At 40.6% G+C, this 21077-nt stretch overlaps 2 protein-coding genes across 4 annotated transcripts in view; one reads left to right on the forward strand and one right to left on the reverse strand.

Moving 5' to 3' along the window:
- Window positions 1–3783, reverse strand: part of CUL2 (cullin 2) — a 52737-nt gene extending 48954 nt beyond the window's left edge. The window contains exon 1 of the mRNA XM_081931688.1: window positions 3646–3783. The gene's annotated coding sequence lies outside the window, so the exon portion shown is untranslated. The remainder of the gene's footprint in view (window positions 1–3645) is intronic.
- A 139-nt stretch (window positions 3784–3922) lies between these two features.
- The window catches only part of CREM (cAMP responsive element modulator), a 28644-nt gene continuing 11489 nt past the window's right edge, over window positions 3923–21077 (forward strand). For 2 of the 3 annotated variants that reach the window (XM_081882637.1, XM_081882636.1), the window contains exons 1-6: window positions 8481–8635; window positions 13229–13352; window positions 16172–16318; window positions 17232–17329; window positions 17438–17580; window positions 19159–19347. In XM_081882637.1, coding sequence (XP_081738763.1) covers window positions 8508–8635; window positions 13229–13352; window positions 16172–16318; window positions 17232–17329; window positions 17438–17580; window positions 19159–19347 — 829 coding nt within the window. In that variant the 5' untranslated portion in view covers window positions 8481–8507. Of the gene's footprint in view, window positions 4213–8480; window positions 8636–13228; window positions 13353–16171; window positions 16319–17231; window positions 17330–17437; window positions 17581–19158; window positions 19348–21077 lie in introns of those variants that run through there. The other variant, XM_081882638.1, reaches the window with a different exon arrangement.

A 21077-nucleotide genomic window follows, 5' to 3' on the forward strand; every position in this document is an offset into this window, starting at 1 on the left:
CATATACAGTATACCATAATAAATTTGTTTGACTTTAAGGTGCCACAAAGCTCCTTGCTTTTGTTGCAACAGATAAGGATACCTCTCTAGAAATTGTGTCATGTTTGCTATAGCAAACCTAAGTCAAGTAAAACTAGCATCTCATGCAGCCAGGTATCATAAAATGTGCAGTTTTTCCACCTTACCATAGTTTATTAATATTATTATCATCAAAGTATAAGCCAGTGAAAACATTTACAATAACAAAGAAGAGATACATGAAATAAAAATACATGATATAAAAATGTGTACAGTAAATAAAAGTGATTCTGAGTTTGTGCAGAGTTCTCATACGAAATGCATATCTTACATGGTACAATAACAGGGAAGTTACGGCTACCAATGTGATTAGTAAATCCCAGTGCTTTTTTTCTGGGGGCACAGGGGTACACATACCCCTAAACATTTTGTTAATCTAACGGGAGATGAAACTAATTTTTTTTTAAAAAAATAGATTCTTCTCTAGCACTGTGAATTGTCAGTTCTGTTGAAAAGCATGGTGAATTGTCAGTTCCGTTGCTAACCCCAATGGCGGCCTCATTTCCAGTCACGGTGTTTCCTGAGTCTCAGACAGAAGCGAACATTTAATATGTGAAGTAGGAGTTGGACTGTAGCACGGTGATTGGTCAGTTTCGTTGTTACCACCTCCGATGTTGGCTTCATTTCCTTTCCCGGTGATTTTCTTGAGTACCCCTAAAGAATTTTTTAGAGAAAAAAAGCACTGATAAATCCCATAGAGTAAAAAAACCTGTAGGCTCATTTATAAACAAGCAGGTCAACTCTCAAGTGTATTTTCTGTGCAAGTAAAAAGCTAACTTGATGAAACATTAAATATCAAGTGGGGGAAAGTTGTGACAGGGTTGAGGAACACCAGGGTTCTTGCAAAACTATAAACAAGCAGCACTTAGTGGCAAATGATGTAGTTTGCAATCTCAAATGCCTTACAGAATTCTGCCAACAGCCTACTCCCAAGGCCAAGCTTTATGAAAAGGAGCACAGTAATTGCACAATCCGAATTGCTGAATTTGTATAAAGAACATCCAGGAAATTCTATTGTAATGCATTTGCTTCCAAATCCAGGAAAGACCATACCTCAGTGGCATAGCATATGCATATCACATGCAAGCCTGGTGGGGTCTCAGGAGATGCCTTCTTGGCGGCTGCTCCCAGATTTTGGAATGCCCTCCCTAGAGAAGCTAGACTGGCCTCCTACTTATTGTCCTTCTTCAGGCAGGTGAAGACTTTTTTGTTCCAACAAGCTTTTGGAAACCTGTTGCTTTTAATGAAAGGGCTGGTGCTGTGCTCTTATTGTAATTATTTGTATGGTTTCATATATGTATCCATATGTATCTATATTAACAGATTTTATGTATGTATATAGTTTTAATTGTTATAAATCAGTTTTTTTCTGTTTTTAGCAGTTCTCATTTTTACACGTAAGTCCCCTTGAACCCCGTCAGGCAAAAAGGTGGGGGAATTAATAAATAATTCATAATATGCATTGCATGCAGAAGGTTCTGTTTGTACCCAGGTAGGACTAGGAAAGGGATGGGTGGCACTGTGGATTAAACCACTGTGCCGCTTGAGCTTGCCTATTGAAAGATCGGCGGCTTGAATCCCCACAATGGGGTGAGCTCCCGTTGTTCGGTCCTAGCTTCTGCCAACCTGGAAGTTTGAAAGCACACAGTGCAAGTAGATAAATGGCAAGAAGGTAAACTGTGTTTCCGTGCACTGCTCTGGTTTCGCCAGAAGCAGCTTAGTCATGCTGGCCGCATGACCCAGCAAAACTCTGCAGAAGCAGACAAACGCCGGCTCCCTCGGCCTGTAAAGCGAGATAAGCGCCGCAACCCCAGAGTCGTTCGCAACTGGACTTAATTGTCAGGGATCCCTTTACCTTTAGGACTAGGAAAGGCCCCTGCCTGAAACCCTGGAGAGCCACTGCCAGTCACTGCTAACAGTACTGGGCTAGATAGACCAATGTTCTGACTTAATATAAAGCAGTAACTCAATCTCAGTAAAGTTTACATAGCTTGTCTTATTGAAGAACTGATGCAATAGGAAAATAAAACTGCACATTAAAATATAAATTGATGATGTGCATTCCTGGTCTCATGGCGTACTTTCAATTATGTATGGTACTCCTACAGTTCAGTGATCTTGGGGAGACTATCAGAAATACATGTGAAAAGTGTTTTGGGGGATGGGGTTTAATCGTCAAGTTGGAAGGGACCCTGAAGATCATCTAGAAATATGCAGGAATATTAACCCATCCTTGGTGGCTTGAACCCATGACCGTGGCATTATCAGCACCACACTCCAACCAACTGAGCTAACTGCCTTGGAAATGCTATATTAATTGCAGCTTATCCTTCCAGGCACCCCACTATGTGGGTTGAACATTTTCAAAATCTCATCCTTGGCAGCAAAACTATAAGCATAGGAATTAGGTTGTAAAACCTTTTGAGCAAGTCCAGCTATGAAGTAAGCTGGCTCTCCCTTTCTTACCCGGCTTAACAAAGAAACAGGTAACTACTAGTATCAGTGGCTGCTAGCCAAGAAACCTATGCTCTGCATCCAGCTGGAGGCCGTTATTGCTTCTGAATACCAGTCGCTGGAAACTTCCAAGAGAAAAGAAGTGCTCTTGTTCTCAGTTTCTGCTGGAGGGACTTCCAAAACGCAGTTGGCTGCAGGATGCTGGTCTAATAGCTGATACAGAAGGGTCTTTTGTCCTTGCATATATGGTAACCTATGTAGCTTTATAAGCCTCTCCCTCTCTCATTAAGGAGTTCTGGGATTGCTCAGTTATAGAGGGCTGGACTAGATGACCCTTGTGGTCTCTTTCCAACTCTACACATCTATGATCTAAACCTGTAGCTCTCCAGATGCTGCTGTTGGATGTCCAGCACAGGCAATGATCAGAAGTTCTAATAGGGAATAGTAGTCCAAAAACATATGCACAGCTAGCTTCACCACCTCTGATTTGTAACTTTTTAAAAAAAGCCCTCACTGCACACTCACTGCCATTGGCACATTTCCCGTCAATGTAATATGAATTACGCAGGCTGTCGTATTGAAGTCCAGCCTAACAGTAGAATCCTACCTGTTTTTACTCAAGAAATGTGCCCATGAGGCTAACCCTGCAGCAGCAGCAGATCTCTTTATAAAGAGGCAAAAATAAAATAAAATCAATGACTTCCCTTCTCTTTCCATGGTTCATTTGAATACTATACATCCCTGCATATTTTACATTAACTAGACCGTTCAGTAATCCATTGTTATATCCATCAAAACTTATTTACACTGTTGAATTTATCTTAATGCTACCAGCGTTTTTAAATAAACACAGTCTTCACCCATATCTTCAGTAAACATTTCTTTGAACGTACATTCTGGTTCTCTTATTCTATATCTCTCTCAGCCCATGACATTCCTGTTTAGGGAAGCTTTTAATAGTCGATGAATTATTGTATTTTAATATTTTGTTGGAAGCCGCCCACAGTGGCTGGGGAAACACAGCCAGGTGGGCGGGATATAAATATTTATCATCATCATCATCATCACGCCGCGTATCGCTTTGTAAAACTTTACTCGGAAGTAAATCCCTACTGCTTAATGGAGCTGAAATCCCTGGTCTGTCAGCGAGCGCGGCCAAAATTCGGACAGGTTGCCTCGGAGCCTCTGTTTTAACACAGCAACATTCATTTTGCATCTTGCGAGCGGGGGCGGGGGGTGTTAACACCCACGAAAAGCACCGCAATCAGCCTCGCTCTATTTCCGCCCCCCCCCGCCGATTAGCCAATCAGTGGGCCGAAACGTCGGCTCGGCGGTTGGCGCGAGTTCCAGCCGTTAGGCCGCCTAAGTAGCCAATGGGCGTTGGCCGGTGGGGAGGGGGGGGCGAGGCTGGCCCTCGCTGGCCGTGGCCCCGCCCTCCGCTTCCCCCACTCTCCCTCTTTCTCTCTCTCTCTCTCTCCCCCCCCTCCTTCCGCCGCCGGCTCAGGTGAGCGAGGCTAAAGGCGCGGCGATGGTGGCCATTTCCTGAGCAACCCCCCCTCCCCACCCGCGGTGACGGCGCAGCGGCATCAGCGCTGACGTGGGGGCGACGCGCGGCCTCGCCCGGCCCAATCCCTCCTCCCCGACCTACTTTCCCCTGTGACGGGGGCGCCACGTACTCGGGTGAGTCGCAGGAGGGGGCGGGGACAAGGCGGGAGCGCGCAAGGCGGCCGGGCCCTTCGGAGGGGGCGGCCCGGGTTTTGAGGAGGGGAAGGCGGTTGGGGCGGCGGGGCGAGCTCTGACAGGCAGCTCGGAAGGGGCTAGGCGGGACGACGAAGATCGGGAGAAGCGGGGCGGGGGGGGGCAGCATCGGCGGCACTCGAGGGAGGCCGAGTCAAAGCCTGGCTGCTTTCTCCCTCACACACGAAGGCCGAAATCAACGCGGCTTCGTTGTGACAGCCAGAGACCAGCCGTGTTGCCCCCCCTCTGCGCATGTACAGAGTGGCCACCGTCCCACGCACCGTGGCAGGTTTCAGAAAACACAGTATTTTTCCCCCTGGAGGGACGCAGACCCCATGACATTTGGTGAATCTTAAGTTTGGCCTCATTGAGGAGCCGTATTTCAGTATTAGTAGGAAAATGAGAATACCCCTAAATATATATATTTTTAGAATAAAAGCACGGAACACAGTAATACTAAAAATACAGCGCAATCTTGTTCAGGGTTACTTGAGGGGAAGTCCCACTATCTCTCTCTATAGTGCATATTTGCCAGTAAGTATCCATAGGGGACGTGTGTGGCGCTGTGGGTTAAACCACAGAGCCTAGGACTTGCTGATCAGAAGGTCGGCGGTTCAGATCCCCGCAACGGGGTGAGTTCCCGTTGCTCAGTCCCTGCTACTGCCAACCTAGCAGTTTGAAAGCACAAAGTGCAAGTAGATAAATAGGTACCGCTCTGGCGGGAAGGTAAACAACGTTTCCATGCGCTGCTCTGGTTCGCCAGAAGCGGCTTAGTCATGCTGGCCACATGACCCGGAAGCTGTATGCCAGCTCCCTTGGCCAATAAAGCGAGATGAGCACCGCTACCCCAGAGTCAGTCACGACTCGACCTAATGGTCAGGGGTCCCTTTATCCGTAGGGGCATGGCCACAGCTCAGGGGCAGAGCATCTGCTTCGCAGGGTCTCCAGGCAGGGGTGGGAGAGAAATCCCGTTTGAACCCTCTGCCAGTCAGTGCAGACAATACTGAGCTAGATGGACCAATGGGCCTGACTCAGAAGGCCGCTTTCTGTATTTCCTTCCTAAAGGCATAGTCTTCAACATGTTTATGCAGGAGTAAGCCCTCCTGAGTTAAAACAAACTTGTTTCCTAGTAAAACGTGTTTTAGGATTGCAGCCTTAATCCTGAGTTTGTGCTTTTTCTCCTCTGGTGTTTCCATTTTTTTCAAGAGATTTCCTCTTTGGTAACTATGCTGCTGCTGAGGGTAGGGTGAGGAGTTTAATAGAAAGAAAGGGGTTAAGTTAAGCCCTGCCTTAGGCTAGATATGAAAGAGGAAGCAACACATTAGGCATGTGGAGTCAGAACTCACATGGAGATAAGAAAGCAGAGTTATGGGGAGGCCTCCCCTTAGTGATAGGTTTGGGCTTATCACATAATTTAAGAATGAGAAAGGAAAATTTGAAAATAAAGCAAGGAGAGTTCCATTGTGATCCAGTGGCTGCAGTTGGCCTCTAATAAGCAAACATATCATTCAGAAGATACGATGTTATGGTCTCACTGTCTGATCTGGCTTTGGTCAAGTTATGTTATCATAGCCTCAGTTTGAAGGCAAGAAAGGAATCCTAGCAATGATCTGTCACACTCTTTTGGTAAGCATGAGCACACAGATTGTAAAGCATATTACAGTTTAAATTTTAACAGGATGAGCCCGGGAAATGCAATATTTGCTGATAGCAAAAGAAAGAAAGTATACGTTCTGTGTACGGAAGGAAAGAGGATAGTTTACAAAACATTAAAGTGTATTTTTAGCTGATTGGTGTGATGTAACCCAATGCAGACCCCCCTTATAAATGTTTCATAGGTCAAGTCTTGTGAAGCTGCTTGGCTGTTAGTATGAAATAACTGGCTCTTCATTGAACACAGTGGGGCTTCCTTTTGAGTAAACATGCCTAGGATTGCTTTGTTTGACTGTTTCATCTGTCTTCCATGCATACCCTGCCACAGACTGTAGAGAAAATGTAAGAAACAAAGGCACCATATTCTCCAGCAAGGCTGAAGGAAGTTGTCAAAGGAGCCACCAGTTTTTCTTTATCTTGAAATAGAAAACACTAGGCTTCAATTAGGAAAAAGGGACTGTATGAGGGGTAATATTACAAACAACCAAGGCATACATAATCTCCCTTCAATCTGTATATGGAAAGCATTCATGCAGACCCTAGCTGTCTTCAATAACTTTGACTTTCAATTATGTTGATAAAAATATCTAATTTATTTGTTGCAGGGTGGTGTCTTTTAAATACTGCTTAAATGGAGTAAAATAACTAGTAAAGAAAGTGCTTCTCTCCTCATCTTGCCCTCCCCCCAAAAGCTATACTCTTTAGGCGTAACAGTGTTTAGTTGTTGGTTATACAGAATAACAGAGCAAGTGAGACAGTATCTGGTCCAGTGAAAGTAATCTTATACACAAAAACAGGAAGCAGAACTGAAAGTTTCACAACTTTCAAGGAATAGGGTTTTTTGCCGTTATTTCTACTGTTTAAATGAACTAGTACATCAAAATAATAGCTCAAGCCCTGCACTAATTTTAAAACCTAAAAGTATAAACAAAAGGGAAGCAGAGGAAGGAAGGTACAGGAGAAAGGTTAGTTTTACATGACATATTAGTGAGTTTCTTAATGGGCATTTAATTCCAGTAGTGATCAGGTTGATCATCCCTTTATGTTATTGCTGGGACAGAGGTGATATAGCTATGTAATAGTCCTTGTTTCCATGTAACAGTAAGCAAAAGGTGTTTGGGAAACACATAAGTCAAGAATCATTGCACTGTACCATGTCATATTATGAGGTTCGGATTTTCCTCTAGAACATGTTTATGTATGTATTGTAACAAGAAACATAGCTGTTTAGTTTACCTTATACCTCCATTGTACCTGGATTATGGGTATGGCTTTTTTGGCTTTTTTGAACTTGGAATGTTAAATGAAACAACTGCTGTTTAGTATGTTCTTCTGTAAAAAGTCACCTAAAAATGATGCTGTATTAACTATGGTTACCTGAAAAGGACTAGTTTTCAGCTAAATGTGAGATTCATGCTTTTTTCAGTCAAAGTCACTGTAGTGAGGAAAATTTCAGGCTGTGCAGTATATGAAGCTATGTTTAGCATTTTTTTCTTCATACTTCGACATTTCTTGGACCAGGATGCAGCTCCATCACGTACAGAGAAGAAGCACATATGATTTTTATGTCATCACGAGTTGAAGTGTGAAATTACGAAATGCAAGGTTTCAGAGTCTTTGAAGCCACAATGATAAATGGAGAGAAATTTCTTTCTCTTGCACATGAACATGAAAAAATACCCAGCTTCAAGATTTATAAACTACATCCATAAACTGTTAACTGCAAAAAATTAATGGTAATAGTATAACAAGGCTTTACAAAAACAATAAAAAACAAAGCTATAACTTGGAATAAAGTAAAATTTTGAAAGTGTACTTTTAAGACATCATCAGCATAATGCTGCATATTTTTATTCAATTATTCAGCAACTTTCATTATTAAACATTTGGATCCACTTTTGTTTCTAGCATGTGAAATAAGATTCCGTGTTTCCTGAGAATATATTCTATAAAGTGCAAAACTATGTAGATTTTTTGTAGGATGTATTTTCTTGCATCCAGGCGTGTGTCCCTCCCCAAATAAAGGTTTGTTTCCAATGTTTGAGGCTCTTCTTTGTGTTAAAACCCTTCTATATTTGTGCTGGGGAGTGTTGGAGGTGCACTCTCACTTTACATGGGGTAACAAGCCTCCTAAACATGTCAAATCAATGGGGCATGTGCCCTACAACAAACCTATCCCAGAATCTTTGGCCATGGACAGAAATTCTCTGGCAAGTGAATGCGTATTATTTACCTGATGTATGGAAAATACTTGCTGACAAAAGTTTGAAAACCACAGTTGTGGAGTATGAAATTGAGTTGGACATTGTGGCATAGGTACCTTGGATCACACAGTCTTTCTTGCATCGCAATTAGGTCTTCAAAACTCTTGTCAAATCTTTAATTCAGAACTTTAGCTAAGATGCTCCCCCCCTCCCAATTCTTCACTGGGTGAGTGTGTTCCATAAGACTTATAAAATCTCTTGCATGTGATTGAACGAAAGCTTTTTTCTCTCTTCTGCGCTTCTGTTCAATATTCTAATGAACCTTGTGTATTGTAACATTGTGAGTGTTGGTTGCTATGGTAGTTAGTTATGACATCATAAATGGAACATAACTTCACTGCAAGGTTCACTAACAGGGAGAGTGGTCTGGAGAAGGAAGAAGTCCTTAAAAAAAATTCAATCATAATGAGCAAATGTGGCAAAAAACAGCATGCAAGAATTAACATAAGGTAGCCATTGTTTAATTAGTAATAATAATAATAATAATAATTTATTATTTATACCCCGCCCATCTGGCTGGGTTTGTTAAAATTTTTCCGCACTGCAAATATGTAGAATGTGTTTCATATATTAGTGGATTGATAACCTGAGGAACAACCAAGCACATAAAGACCTTAACATTTAGAAAGAAGGCTTTTCTTTATGTATTCAATCTAATGCTCTCAATTTGACTAGCAACAAAGTTGAAATTTTTATGTCAATTTTTTTTTAAAAAAAATACTCATTTACTTGCTAGGCATGATTTTTTTGTAGGAGCCAGTTAATGAAATGTAATATGCCGCAGGGATCTATCCAGGGCCCAGTGTTGTACAACATATTTATAAATGACGGCTAAAGTAATAGAGAGGATGCTTATCAGATTTACAGATGACACCAAACTGGGAGTGGTAGCTAATATCACAGAAGATAGAACAAGGATTCAAGATGAGTTTTACAGATTGGAGAAGCGGGCAGATTGGAAAATAATCAAATGATTTTTGGTATGGACAAATAGAAGGTTCTACACTTAAGGAGGAAGAACCAGCTGCACAAATTCAGGATGGGGGACACCTTGACAGCAGTACATGTGAAAAGGATCTGGGGTGTCTTAATGAGTCCACAAGCTTAACATAAGTGAGATGTAGCAGCAAAAAGGCTCATGCAATTCTTGACTGCACCAACATAAGTTTAGGGTCCAAAACAAGGAAAGTAATAGTACTACTTTATTCTACCTGGTCAGACCCTACCTGGAGTACTGCATCCATTTCTGGGCACCACACAGGATATTCACAAGCTGGAACATGTGCAGAAGAGGGCAACCAAGATGATCAAGGGTCTGGAAACCAAGCCTTATGAGTAATTGCTGAGGGAGTTGGATATGTTAACCTGGCAAAAAGAAGACAGAAGTGAAATAATAATCTTCAAATATCTCAAGGGTTGTCACAAGCAATCTTGTTTTCTGCTGCTCCAGAGAGTAGGACTTAAACCAAAGGATGCTAATTATGAGAAAGGGGATTCTGACTAAACATTAGGAAGAACTTTCTGATGGCAAGAGCTGCTTGACAGCGGAACAGACTACCTTGGAAGGTGGTAGGCGCCTTCATTGGAGGTTTTTAAACAGGTTGAATGGCTATATGTCAGGGATTTTTTAGCTGCAATTCCTGCATTGCAGAGGATTGGATTAGATGACCCTTAGGGTCCCTTCGAAGTTTACGGTTCTTTGATTCTATAACCCTTTATATCATATAGCTGCAGGTGCCAGATAGCCAAGACTGCCACCATCACAGTGGCAGCTGCATCTCTACCCAATTCACATTCACACAGATAGACACATGTCTTGGGGTCACTGTGATAACCTAGTTTCCTTTGGGATAAGGAGAATTATATGGTGCATTACACAGACTTTTTGCAGACATGTGGTATCCATATATGGTTATCATGCACTGCTTAAGAGATTTTAAAAATATAAAGTGGTATATAAATGCTTTTAAATAAATAAGTAATGATGTCCACTGAAATTAATGACATTAATAACTCTTGATTTCAACGAGTCTGCTTTGAGTGACTAATACCTGATACCACCCATAATAATTAGCTTCATGTATCCTAAGCTAATTCTACAAGCCAATGTTACAGGTTGAAAACAACTACAGTTCCTTCAAAAAAAAATTCTCTCTCAAAAAAATGACATGCAGAATTTACTAGTCTACAGACAAAACCTTGATTTAGGAGAAACAAAGGCTGAATGACTTCCAACTGAGTTATTATACTAGTTTCACCCCAGTGCCAGCTGTTTAACAGAATGCTTTCCTTTCTTCTAAGTGATACATAAAGCTATTGGCTTTAGACTATTTTAAAACCAATGAATTTAACAGAAGTTTCTGCAAGAAAAACCTCTGTGTGTGTATACCGGAAAATTGTTTCAGACCAACGTGGCACATTCAGCTACAACTTGTGTCCCAGCATCTGCTATGATGTTCCAAGGAATCATGGGGGGCCCTTTCATTTCCTTGTTGGCATTTCCAAAAACATTTTCTCACCCAAAGGTACCAGTTTGGTGGCTTATGCCGTCATGCTGGTCCTTGCATCTTGAAACGTACTGAGCATATGTTTGTCAAAGACACTTTCTGTAACCATAAATGGATGTGATCTTTTCCCTTATCTGGACATGCCTTCTGGTACCTGAACAAACTTGGGGTTATTGTGAGTTTCTTGTCCTTAACAGTGCAAGGACTCATGTTTTTATTATTAATTTTATCTCCTCTAACTTGTTTTCTTAAATACAAAAAGAAGAAAATTATGCTATTTTAAAAGTAAGATCATATATATTGTAACATCTGCTATTTTACATAACCAAAGATATAAGATAGAGACCAAAACATAATATGTTACATGCACTCCAGTCTCTTAAGTAGTGAGAAGTTTCAGGGCTCCCAGCAAAAACCTTGGGTTTTCTTTTCTTAGAATGAAGGTAATTGGAGACTTGCAATGCTAATGTGATATAAGTCTTATTTACACACATACTCTGCACAAATTTGTGATGGAAAATTCACTGCATTAACACTCCAGTAGATCCTGTTCCTCTTCAGATTTCTTGGAAGTACATAGATTTGCTTTCTTCCCAAGAGTAAATCAAGCCTCTGTGCCTCTTTCAAATCCAGTTTCAAGGCTATTGTTCCCTTTTGTTCTCTTTAACTGCACAACAAACCTCTTGAGGACACCACCTCCAGCTCCTGGGTGGAGGATAAAGTTCTCTACCAGTTTGCTCCTATGGCTACTTGGCTAACTAGCTATGATTCAAAGCCCATTCCTTTGAACAAATATGCCAAGCTAAACTGGTCCAATCTGTTTTTATTTTCTTAACAGTCTCTTTTTACAACCAAAGTCTCAGGGCTCGGGTGATAGTTCAGAAAACCAATTAACAGGCCTGCTATTGGGACAGCAATCAAGCCCAAGAGACATGCTACTAAAACTTTTATACTCAAGTGTAAACCCTGTTGAAATGGGCAGGGGGTGCTTATTCCCTGGTAATTGGGGATAGGATTGCAGCCTAAATCTAATTCCAATATATTTATACTAGGCAAAAAGGTAAAGTAAAGGACCCTTGGATGGTGAAGTCCAGTGAAAGGTGACTATGGGGTGCAGCACTCATCTCGCTTCAGGCCGATTGAGCCGGCGTTTGTCCGCAGACAGCTTTCCAAGTCATGTGGCCAGCAAGACTAAACCACTTCTGGCACAACGGAACACCATGACAGAAGCCAGAGCCCACAGAAATGACTCTTTATACTATGATAATCCAAATGTACCCAGTTTATAAGAAAGCCAAAACTTCTATGATTCCTGGCACACTTATACAATTCAACTAAATAAAGCATGACCCTTACATTATTGTAGCATACTGCTTGGGCTGCTTTTGCTGTCCTGGGGTCTTTTATAGTTTTAAGCTGACAACATTCACTAATGCATCACTTTTCTCTGCTAAGTCTCTACAGTGGTACCTCGGGTTACAAACACCTTGGGTTACAAACACTTCGAGTTACAGACTCCGCTAACCTGGAAGTAGTACCTCGGGTTAAGAACTTTACCTCAGAATGAGAACAGAAATCGTGCGGCGGCAGCACAGACCTCTGAACAGACCTCTGGAACGAATTAAGTTTGTAACCAGATGTACCACTGTATTGGTGTCAATTGCTCCGGAGTCTAGTATTTGCCCAACAGTATTCTAGCTGAAGCAAATTAGTTTGCAACCTAAGTTCTAAGTTCCATTCTTCTGTAGGATGCAAACAATTCAGTAATAGTCTGAAAGGAGGCCACAGAATCTTACAGGCAGCAATACACTTAATATAATCCACATATTCTTCCAGTATTTGGGGGGCAACTGTACAGTCCCACCAACTTCTTTTAAAATATACGGCAACAATATTTGTATGCTACTTGGGTGCTAAAAATAAATAACATTTTCCAAAGAAATAATAATTCAAAAGCAACAACCAAGAAGCAAACTCAGCTTACCCAACCAACCCACACACAAAAAAAACAAGAAATACATGGCACTGTATGCAGCCCACCAAATCTCCCTGGGGACAGCATTTCACAATTCTAGTGCCACCTCTGGAAATTCCCTACTCTGATCACTAGAAGTTGTTTATTCCTGAAACAATGGCATATGGAGGAAGGCCTTGTCCTCCAGTCTTAAAGTGGGGATGGTGAACCTATGGCCCTCCAGATATTACTGGACTGCAACTCCCATTATCCCTGATCGTTGGAAATTCTGGCTGAATCTGAGAGTTGGAGTCTAACAACATTTTAAGGGGCACAGGCTCCACAGGTTCCCTGTCTTAAATAATGGGGAGGACATTCATATATCAAAAGGTGGTGTTCCTTCATTTGGGTTTTCAGCTGGTGATAAATGCGCTGGACCTCTCTTGTGGTATCATATTATGATGTCATGCTTTATTTAATCACATATTAAAAAGAAGGCAAAAATGAAGAGATGAAGTGAATGGTGATAGAGGCATGAATTGTTTCATGTACTATCTTGTGCATTTTTCTCTCATTTTTAGACAAATGACCATGGAAACAGGTGAATCACAGCAAGATGGCAATGCAGCAGACTCTGTTGCAGAAAGTGATGCTGCTACTATACAGTCTCCATCTGGCCAAAATCAGATATCTACTATAGCACAGGTAATCTGACATGTAACCAGACACCAACACCTATATAGTTAGCTACTGCAGGCAGGTAGAAGAATACAAGACTTGCCTGCATACTTTGGGCTTTGGGGAAGCCGATAAAACGTTGGACCTCTCACTTCAAAAGCCCACTTAGCTCAGTGGAAGGTCTTGTGCCATTCAGCCTAGTCTGCATTGCAAAGTTCCTGTGAGGATAGATTGGGATAGCATGGGGTACAGAGATAAATATCTGAGCAAAATGTAAAAATTAGGTTTAGACCTTTCTAGTAGTTGGGATTCTGATCATAAGCAATGCATGAACTAAGTGTAAAATGATGATGAAATCTCTACTTACGTCCAGTTTTGTCCAGAACCCCTCAAGTACGTGGACTCCATCTCTGGCTTAGGCTAGCAGTAGGTGGCTATTTCACCCATTCCAAGCCAGTGTTAGGAATATGTGTGCCATGAGGGGCTGCCTTGTTGGGAACGTGGCCACTGTCCTTTGTCCTTTGTATGCAGTGAAGTTGCACCTTTTCTTCCCCAGGTGTTTTCTTTGGGGGCAAGGACTGAGAAGACAGACATGGATTGATATTCAAGGAGATGAACTCTCCTTGCCTGTAATCTGCCTCTATGTTGTTTTCATCATGTTTGTGCTTTTTTCTGTCCAGTAGGGCTTTTTATGAAAAAGCACTCTGGCAGCACAAACTCCACTTTAAGTCACTTGTATTATTTGTCTCTGATTTTTGGTGCTACTATTGTATGAGTTGTGAGCCAGGAAGGCCCGATTTTGAAATGTTATCTCAGCCATGGACTCTACTAGGTAGTCCAAACCAGCCAGTTTTGAGTTCAACCTCAAATCTGCCTTATGGGGATAATAATCCTAACCTATTTTACAGGGTTGTTGGAAGAATTGCTGCAATATATACACTGCATACTCTGAACAATTAAAAAGTGCTATATAATGGTAAGGGTTGGATAATTTTGGTTAATTGCATTTAGGTTCCATTGAAATCTATCAAACCTAAGTTCAGCTAACTTAAGCCCCAGTCCAACAATTATGATACTATTTTATTTCTTTAAAGCTTATAATGAAACCTTTGAGACTTTCCCGAGTTTTAAATAAAACCATAGAGGCTGGGTCTGACCTGGATTTAAATGTCTATATTGTACAATGGACTAAGTGTAGTTTTGGAAGTTAAGCATTAACAAGCCTGAAATACTGCACATATGCAGTAGAAGCTGCAGAATACCTATTTATCTGAAATAAATTGCCCCTGAAAGAGCTGACTGTGTGTGTGTGTTTCTGACCATTTCTGGAATTACTCTGTGCAGTGCTATAAAACTTTGTTTCCCAGTCTGCTAAATTGTTCTGCAGACTGTCTGCTTCCAGTAATATAGAGTCTTTGCACGTATTCAAATGCAAGTGCCATAGCTGGTTCCTCTCCTTATTGACGTCAGGATTGCTAGAACTGCTGCCACCTCCACATGAGTAATCAAGCAAACATTTGTGAATGTCAGAATAGGAAAGGGTGCAGTTTTAAAATATTGCAACTAAACTAGAGGAGGGAACAAATGCATCTTTCAAATAATTTAAACTTGTTCATTGTACTGTCAGTTTACCATTAGAGAAATAATTTTGTAAATCCAAAAAAATAAAAGGAGCACAGGATGCTTGGGAGACTCCTTATAAACTTTCAAATATTATCCAGCCATTTTAAGAAATTGAAAAGTGACTTTAGTACTTCTCATTGTGCATGTACTGTAAGTTACAAGAGAGAGGGCTTTTTCCTGTGATTCATGCTCAGTTCTTTATATGCTTGTTTTACATCCCAAAATGAATACATTGGGCACCTTTGGCTCAAACTTTTTAAAATGTTGTAATTTATCATGACCACATCATATAGAGCAAACCATTGGGCATAGTTTTCTTCCTATGCAGTTTCAGTATAAGCAGCTGCTTGGTGCACTAATAGCTCCTTTATTTCCATGAATGAAATGTTGGACTAAGCTGGGAAAGATTCACTTTCAAGTTGACATTAAATGATGGACTTGCTGACTCACCTTTTGACAAGTTGCTAGTTCTTCTGTTCTTCATTTGTAAAATGGGTCTCAGAGCTTCTTTGTGTTCAATACACAATGTAGTGTTTAGACAAGAAAAACAATTAAAAATGGTTTTTATCATTAACTTGCACAAATAGACTGTCTATTGCTATAAAAGGACTACAAAAACGATTACCCCTCTGTCCCCATCAAAGTTATACAATATGGGACTGCATTGTCATTTCAACCAAAAAAGGCTCTTTCAGTTTTCACTGGGGTGAAGTACCATGTGCCAGTGCTTTATGTGTTACATTTCTGAAGCAAGAAGCATTGGAAACCCAATTGTCATTGTAATATATTGACATCAGGCAGGTGCCCTCACTGTTCTCCTTTCAGTGCCTGCTAAAAACATTTTTGTTTAGGCAGGTCTACCCTGACATGTAGAATATTGATGTGTGTTTTAATCTGTTTTTGGCTTATTGCTGATTTTATTTCATTTAATATTTTAACTAGTTGTTTTTTTAACAGGTTTCCCTGGTGATTTTATTGTTTTATTCTCTGCGTAAACTGCTCTAAAGTCTTTTTTTTTTTTACAATTAAGCAATGTATAAATTTTATGAAATAACTAAAGTGATATAAGCTGATATAACTTTTACTGTATTGGAAAACAGCACATCATGTTTCAAAGGCTAAACCTTAATTTCACCCTGGAGACCTTTTGCCAAATCATCATCACTGGTATGCAGGTGCTCACACTGCTAATGTCTTACTGTTATTTTTCTCCAATGCAATAGGTTTCTGTAGCGGGATCAACAACTGGAAGAGGATCTCCCTCTGTAACTGTAGTGCAATTGCCTTCTGGTCAAACGGTCCATGTGCAGGGAGTGATTCAAGCAACTCAGCCTTCAGTTATTCAATCACCACAGTTGCAATCTGTTCAGGTTAGTTGCATCTCTCTTAACGTTCCTGCAGGCTTTACTTAACATTTACTTGGCATCATTGACTTCTAATTTTTGCCCTAGCAATGGAGAGAAGAGCTTCATTGTATTTCATAGCAAGGGTTGACTCATATTCAGTGGCGTAGCGTGGGTTGTCAGCACCCGGGGTAAGGCAAGTAATTTGCGCCCCCTAACCCGTGGATTTTAGCACTCGAGTCTCGAGCGCCTCCCCAGATGTTGCGCCCAGTGCGGCCGGCCCCCCCTGCACCCCCCACGCTATGCCACTGCTCATATTCTGCCATCAGGAGAATATATAACTAGATAGAAGCAAGTATGGTACCCAACACTCCTGTTCTGCTAATGGAAGAGACATGCACTAGAGGATCAGAACTTTTCATTCCTCTACTCAGCAGTCTCCCCCTTTCCCGCCCTCAAAATAGGCACTTGGAGATTACACTGGGGGGGAAGAGAGGAGATAGATCTGGCACTGTGTTGGCAAAACACCTCTGGCACTGCTTTGGATGTGACCCAATAATAATACCTGTAGGTGATCGGGGATATGACGAGTACAGTGATTTGAATTGTGTCCAGCAGCTCTGCAAGCAAGGTTTAAAAAAGCTGTTTGTTTGTTTGTTTTTAAAAAAGGGTGGTGTAGACAGGGAATCCAAGATCCAGTTCAAAACACCTGAGGCTTCAGCCCTCTGGGCCACCCCTATCAATAGCCTTACCATTAGATGCTAGTGCTGCTGTATTTAATTTACAAAGCATTGTTAAATTTTCAAAGCAGTTTTATGACAGTCCTGTGAGATGGATCACTGGTAGTAAAATCTCCTCTGCAAATCTGGATTCCATGCTGCAAATTAACTCTTCTGAGTCGACTCCTAAGATGGTTAATTTTTTAATGTTCATATTTTAGGTAGCATCAGCTACAAGTGCAGATGAATCTACAGAGTCAGAGGTTGTCATTGATTCTCAGAAACGGAGGGAGATACTTTCAAGGAGGCCTTCATATCGGTAAGCTATAATTTTGTGTTGTAACAATTGGTGCTTTTCGGTTAAAATGAGTCACTCATTTCATGGGCCAGTTGCTTTTAAATGTATATGTGTTTTTACTTGTGTCAGAAAAATTCTGAATGAACTTTCTTCTGATGCACCCGGTGTCACTAAGATTGAAGAAGGAAAGCCAGAGGAAGAAGGAGCGCCCTCTGGCATCCCTGCCATGGCAGTGCCAACGAGCCTTTATCAGACTAGCACCGGGCAGTACAGTATGTATCTCATAACATCAAACAAGATATTTAGCTTTTGTCCTTAAAACCAAAATGTAAATCGCTAACTTAGTAAGCTAGATCTATTGTGGAGAGTGGGGGGAATATTCAATAAAAAGTCTCAATTAAAACCCAAGTGAAATTCATGTTTACATCAATAAAGATCTCTTATAATTTACAGTAATGATCTGATAAGCAAAAATTAAATTTTGCTCACTTTGTTCCATTCTGTTTCTTCAAATCTTATGCTCCTTAATGTGTGTTGCTTCCAATCAATGTATTTCATTATATAACTGGAAGCTAGGGTACACAAGGAAGTTTGTACAATTTTCTTCCATAAATACAGTCCTTAAGATAAAAAGAAATGCAACTTGCAATCTTTTTTATGAGTTTAGAATTAGACATCAGTGCACTGGGAACTAATCCTGCACTAAGCATCCTTGACTTAAAGGAGGAAACACTCCAAATCCTAATAATTGTACAAAAGTTGTTCCCACTAGTTTGTGCCCTTTGGGGATTTTGTGTAGAATCTAGTTTTTACTGTTCTGCTTTAGAGTGCAGAGTCCAACAACTTGGCATTGACTGGAAAATGCAGTAGAGAGTTGTACATGGTGACATATAAAACTTCAATAAGCATATCTTCCATGTAAAGTATGAGCAGAGTTGAAATATCTGTGATGGAGCGCTTATTTAAAAGGTTGTTTTGTCATGCTTGAGAATGGAACATTTAACTTTGCATCACGCTGTTCCTGTTCTGACACCTAAAATCTATATCCTATAATCTAGCATTTTGTTATGAAAACTGTAACAGGTCATGTAAGGAAAAGTTAACAGCTTATTCGTATTCTTTTTAAAATTCAAATATAATTTATGCAGCAGTTTTGTACTGTCTTCTGTTGCACAAGATTTCACTGATAAAAGTTGTCTCTGCATGGCAAAGCACCCCTTGAGGCAATACAAAGTTGACTTAGATCAGGGTTGGGGAATGTGTTACTAAATTTTTAGTTCCCATAATTCCTGTCCATTCACCATGCTGGCTTGGGCAGATAAGTGTTGAAGTCCAAATATATCTGAAGGGCTACAAGCGACCCTTTCCCGAGTTAGATTGTATCCAAATTACAAAAGTGGTGGTACACACTGGATCAGTGTTTCCTAAACCTCTGATAACTGAGTCACCCTTATTTTCTTCTAAATCAACACAGGAGGCATACTACACACACACGCTCTCTCTATATATATATGAGTAAATAGCATAACCAGGATTAGAGAATTGCAGAGGTGAAATGGCAGGCCTTTTCTGAGGACAGGTAATTCTGTTCTCTGTCTGTATCAGGTGAAATCACTTGCTCCTGATGCAAAGACTCAGCAGTGTTTCCTGCATTTGTAGAAGAAGACTGACTGGAAAGCAGTGGTTGCAGAGCCTCAAAAAAGCTCTTCATTATTAGTTTCTTATGGCACACTACTAGTTCTTTTAAAGTGCACTAACGTGTCCCAACACACAGTTAACGAATGGCTGGATTAGAGCTGTTCCAAAGACCCTTGTTTCCGTTGGTTAATACCATTATTGCTTTTGTTAAGTTGCTATAGCCCAAGGTGGAGCAATCCAGATCTCTAACCAGGCATCTGACGGCGTTCAGGGGTTGCAGACATTAACAATGACAAATTCAGGAGCTCCTCAGCCCGGTGCTACAATTGTACAATATGCAGCCCAAACAGCTGATGGCACACAACAGTTCTTTGTACCTGGGAGTCAAGTTGTTGTCCAAGGTATGCTTTCATTTTATATTTGCTTTTAAATGGCATTTGTATGTCTCTATTTGTTTTGAACTCTTAATAGATTTTTCAACAGAAAAGTGGGCTATAAGTAGCCAGCAAATAACAAACAGAAACAGGAAAAGACCCTCTTCCCTTAACAGAATACATCTACAAAATGACAGAGTTAAGGTAAAATACTTAATGATAAGCTTACAAACATGAAAATAAAGTTTAACCATCAATATTGTAAAATATGCACTATAGGCAGATATATGTGTTTCATGGCCAATTCATCTAAGAGCAGAGCATGGTTTGATAAACTTTAATCATTGCTAGAAAAAAAATTGAAGTGTACTTACATAGTATGGATTCTTGGATAAAAGGATGATACAGTAACTTAGTTTTCAATGTTGAGGTGGGTACAATATATTTCTGTATATAATTTGATCAATGTTGACCTTTTCACTGTGTGAGTGGCTCCTGCAGGACAGGAGGTCCTGCATTGGAAAGGTTTGTTTTTTTATGTATACCTTTACTAGGACACCAGGGTTGTTTCTGTGGTCTTTTGGATGCTATGCCAGGGAGTGACTTGTTCCCTTTATCATCCTCTTCTTGCTTTGAAAAAGTCTCTTGCACTTTACTTTCTGCCTTTCCTCTAACAGACATGAAAGAAGGGTTTGTTTCAATGTAGGTGGTAGAACAGTTGGTAACTTCAACTCAAGTACCACATTTAAAAGTCAAGAGTCTGCGAAATTCAAGCTCTCTTTAGAGGTTGGCAAATTTGCATATAACTTAATGCACTCTGGAGAAGTAGGTTCTTATGCCTCCTTGCCTTGCATGTAATGTCCAGAGATGAAGCACGTCATACACAGAAGTCTGATAATCTGTGATCTTTACCAGGCAAAATGAGAGGAGAGATTTGCAAATTGTTGTTGTTTCGATTTTGTTACAAGCAAGTAGTATATAAATTTTGTTAATAAATAAAATAGCCAAATACTCTTCAGCTACACATTGTGCCCAGCTTATGGTGACAAGGGCACATTCTGTCATGCTATACTACTGTGTGTTGCTTATGTACAATGGATGATGTGTGAGTAGGAATTAGATTAAATGTTTCTTAGTCTTAGACATAACGATAAACTGCAAGATGATCCTAAGATGCTAGTGTGAAGCCACAAAGAAGCAGGGTCAAGAGTATTCTATTATTATTAAGTAATTAAATTTCTATACCGCCTTTCATCTGAGAATCACAGGGTGGCTTACAATATAAACATGGAAAAAATACATAACACAAAAACAAACAAAAACAACCCCCCTCCAGCTTAAAAAGCCATAGATTGTTTAATTAGCCAAAGGCCTGGGATAAGAGGAATGTTCTTGTCTGGTGCCTAAAGATATATAACGAAGGTGCCAGGTAAAAGTTGTGTTCAAAAGTGGTAATCTCATTTAATTCTAATTTCATTTAGTTACCAGTTTCCCCAAAGGAAATGGCTCAGACTACAGCTACCTCAATGGACATGTCACAATAAACCAGTGTTGCTGGGTTATTATGGTTTGCTAGGAAAGGGAAGTGTGCTGTTGAACACTGTCAAATTACACCCACTTCTCTCCTTCCCTGATGCAAGCAGGATAAACAAACCAGGAAGCCAACAATTAAGACTGACTTCCTGTAACATCCAAACCCAGGATTGTGGCTTGCTCCCCAACTAGCCAGTACTCCTAAACCAACAGTTTTAGTCTGG

The sequence above is a fragment of the Podarcis melisellensis genome (genome assembly GCF_964234715.1).
Source record: "Podarcis melisellensis genome assembly, chromosome: 12".
Classification (NCBI taxonomy): domain Eukaryota; kingdom Metazoa; phylum Chordata; class Lepidosauria; order Squamata; family Lacertidae; genus Podarcis; species Podarcis melisellensis.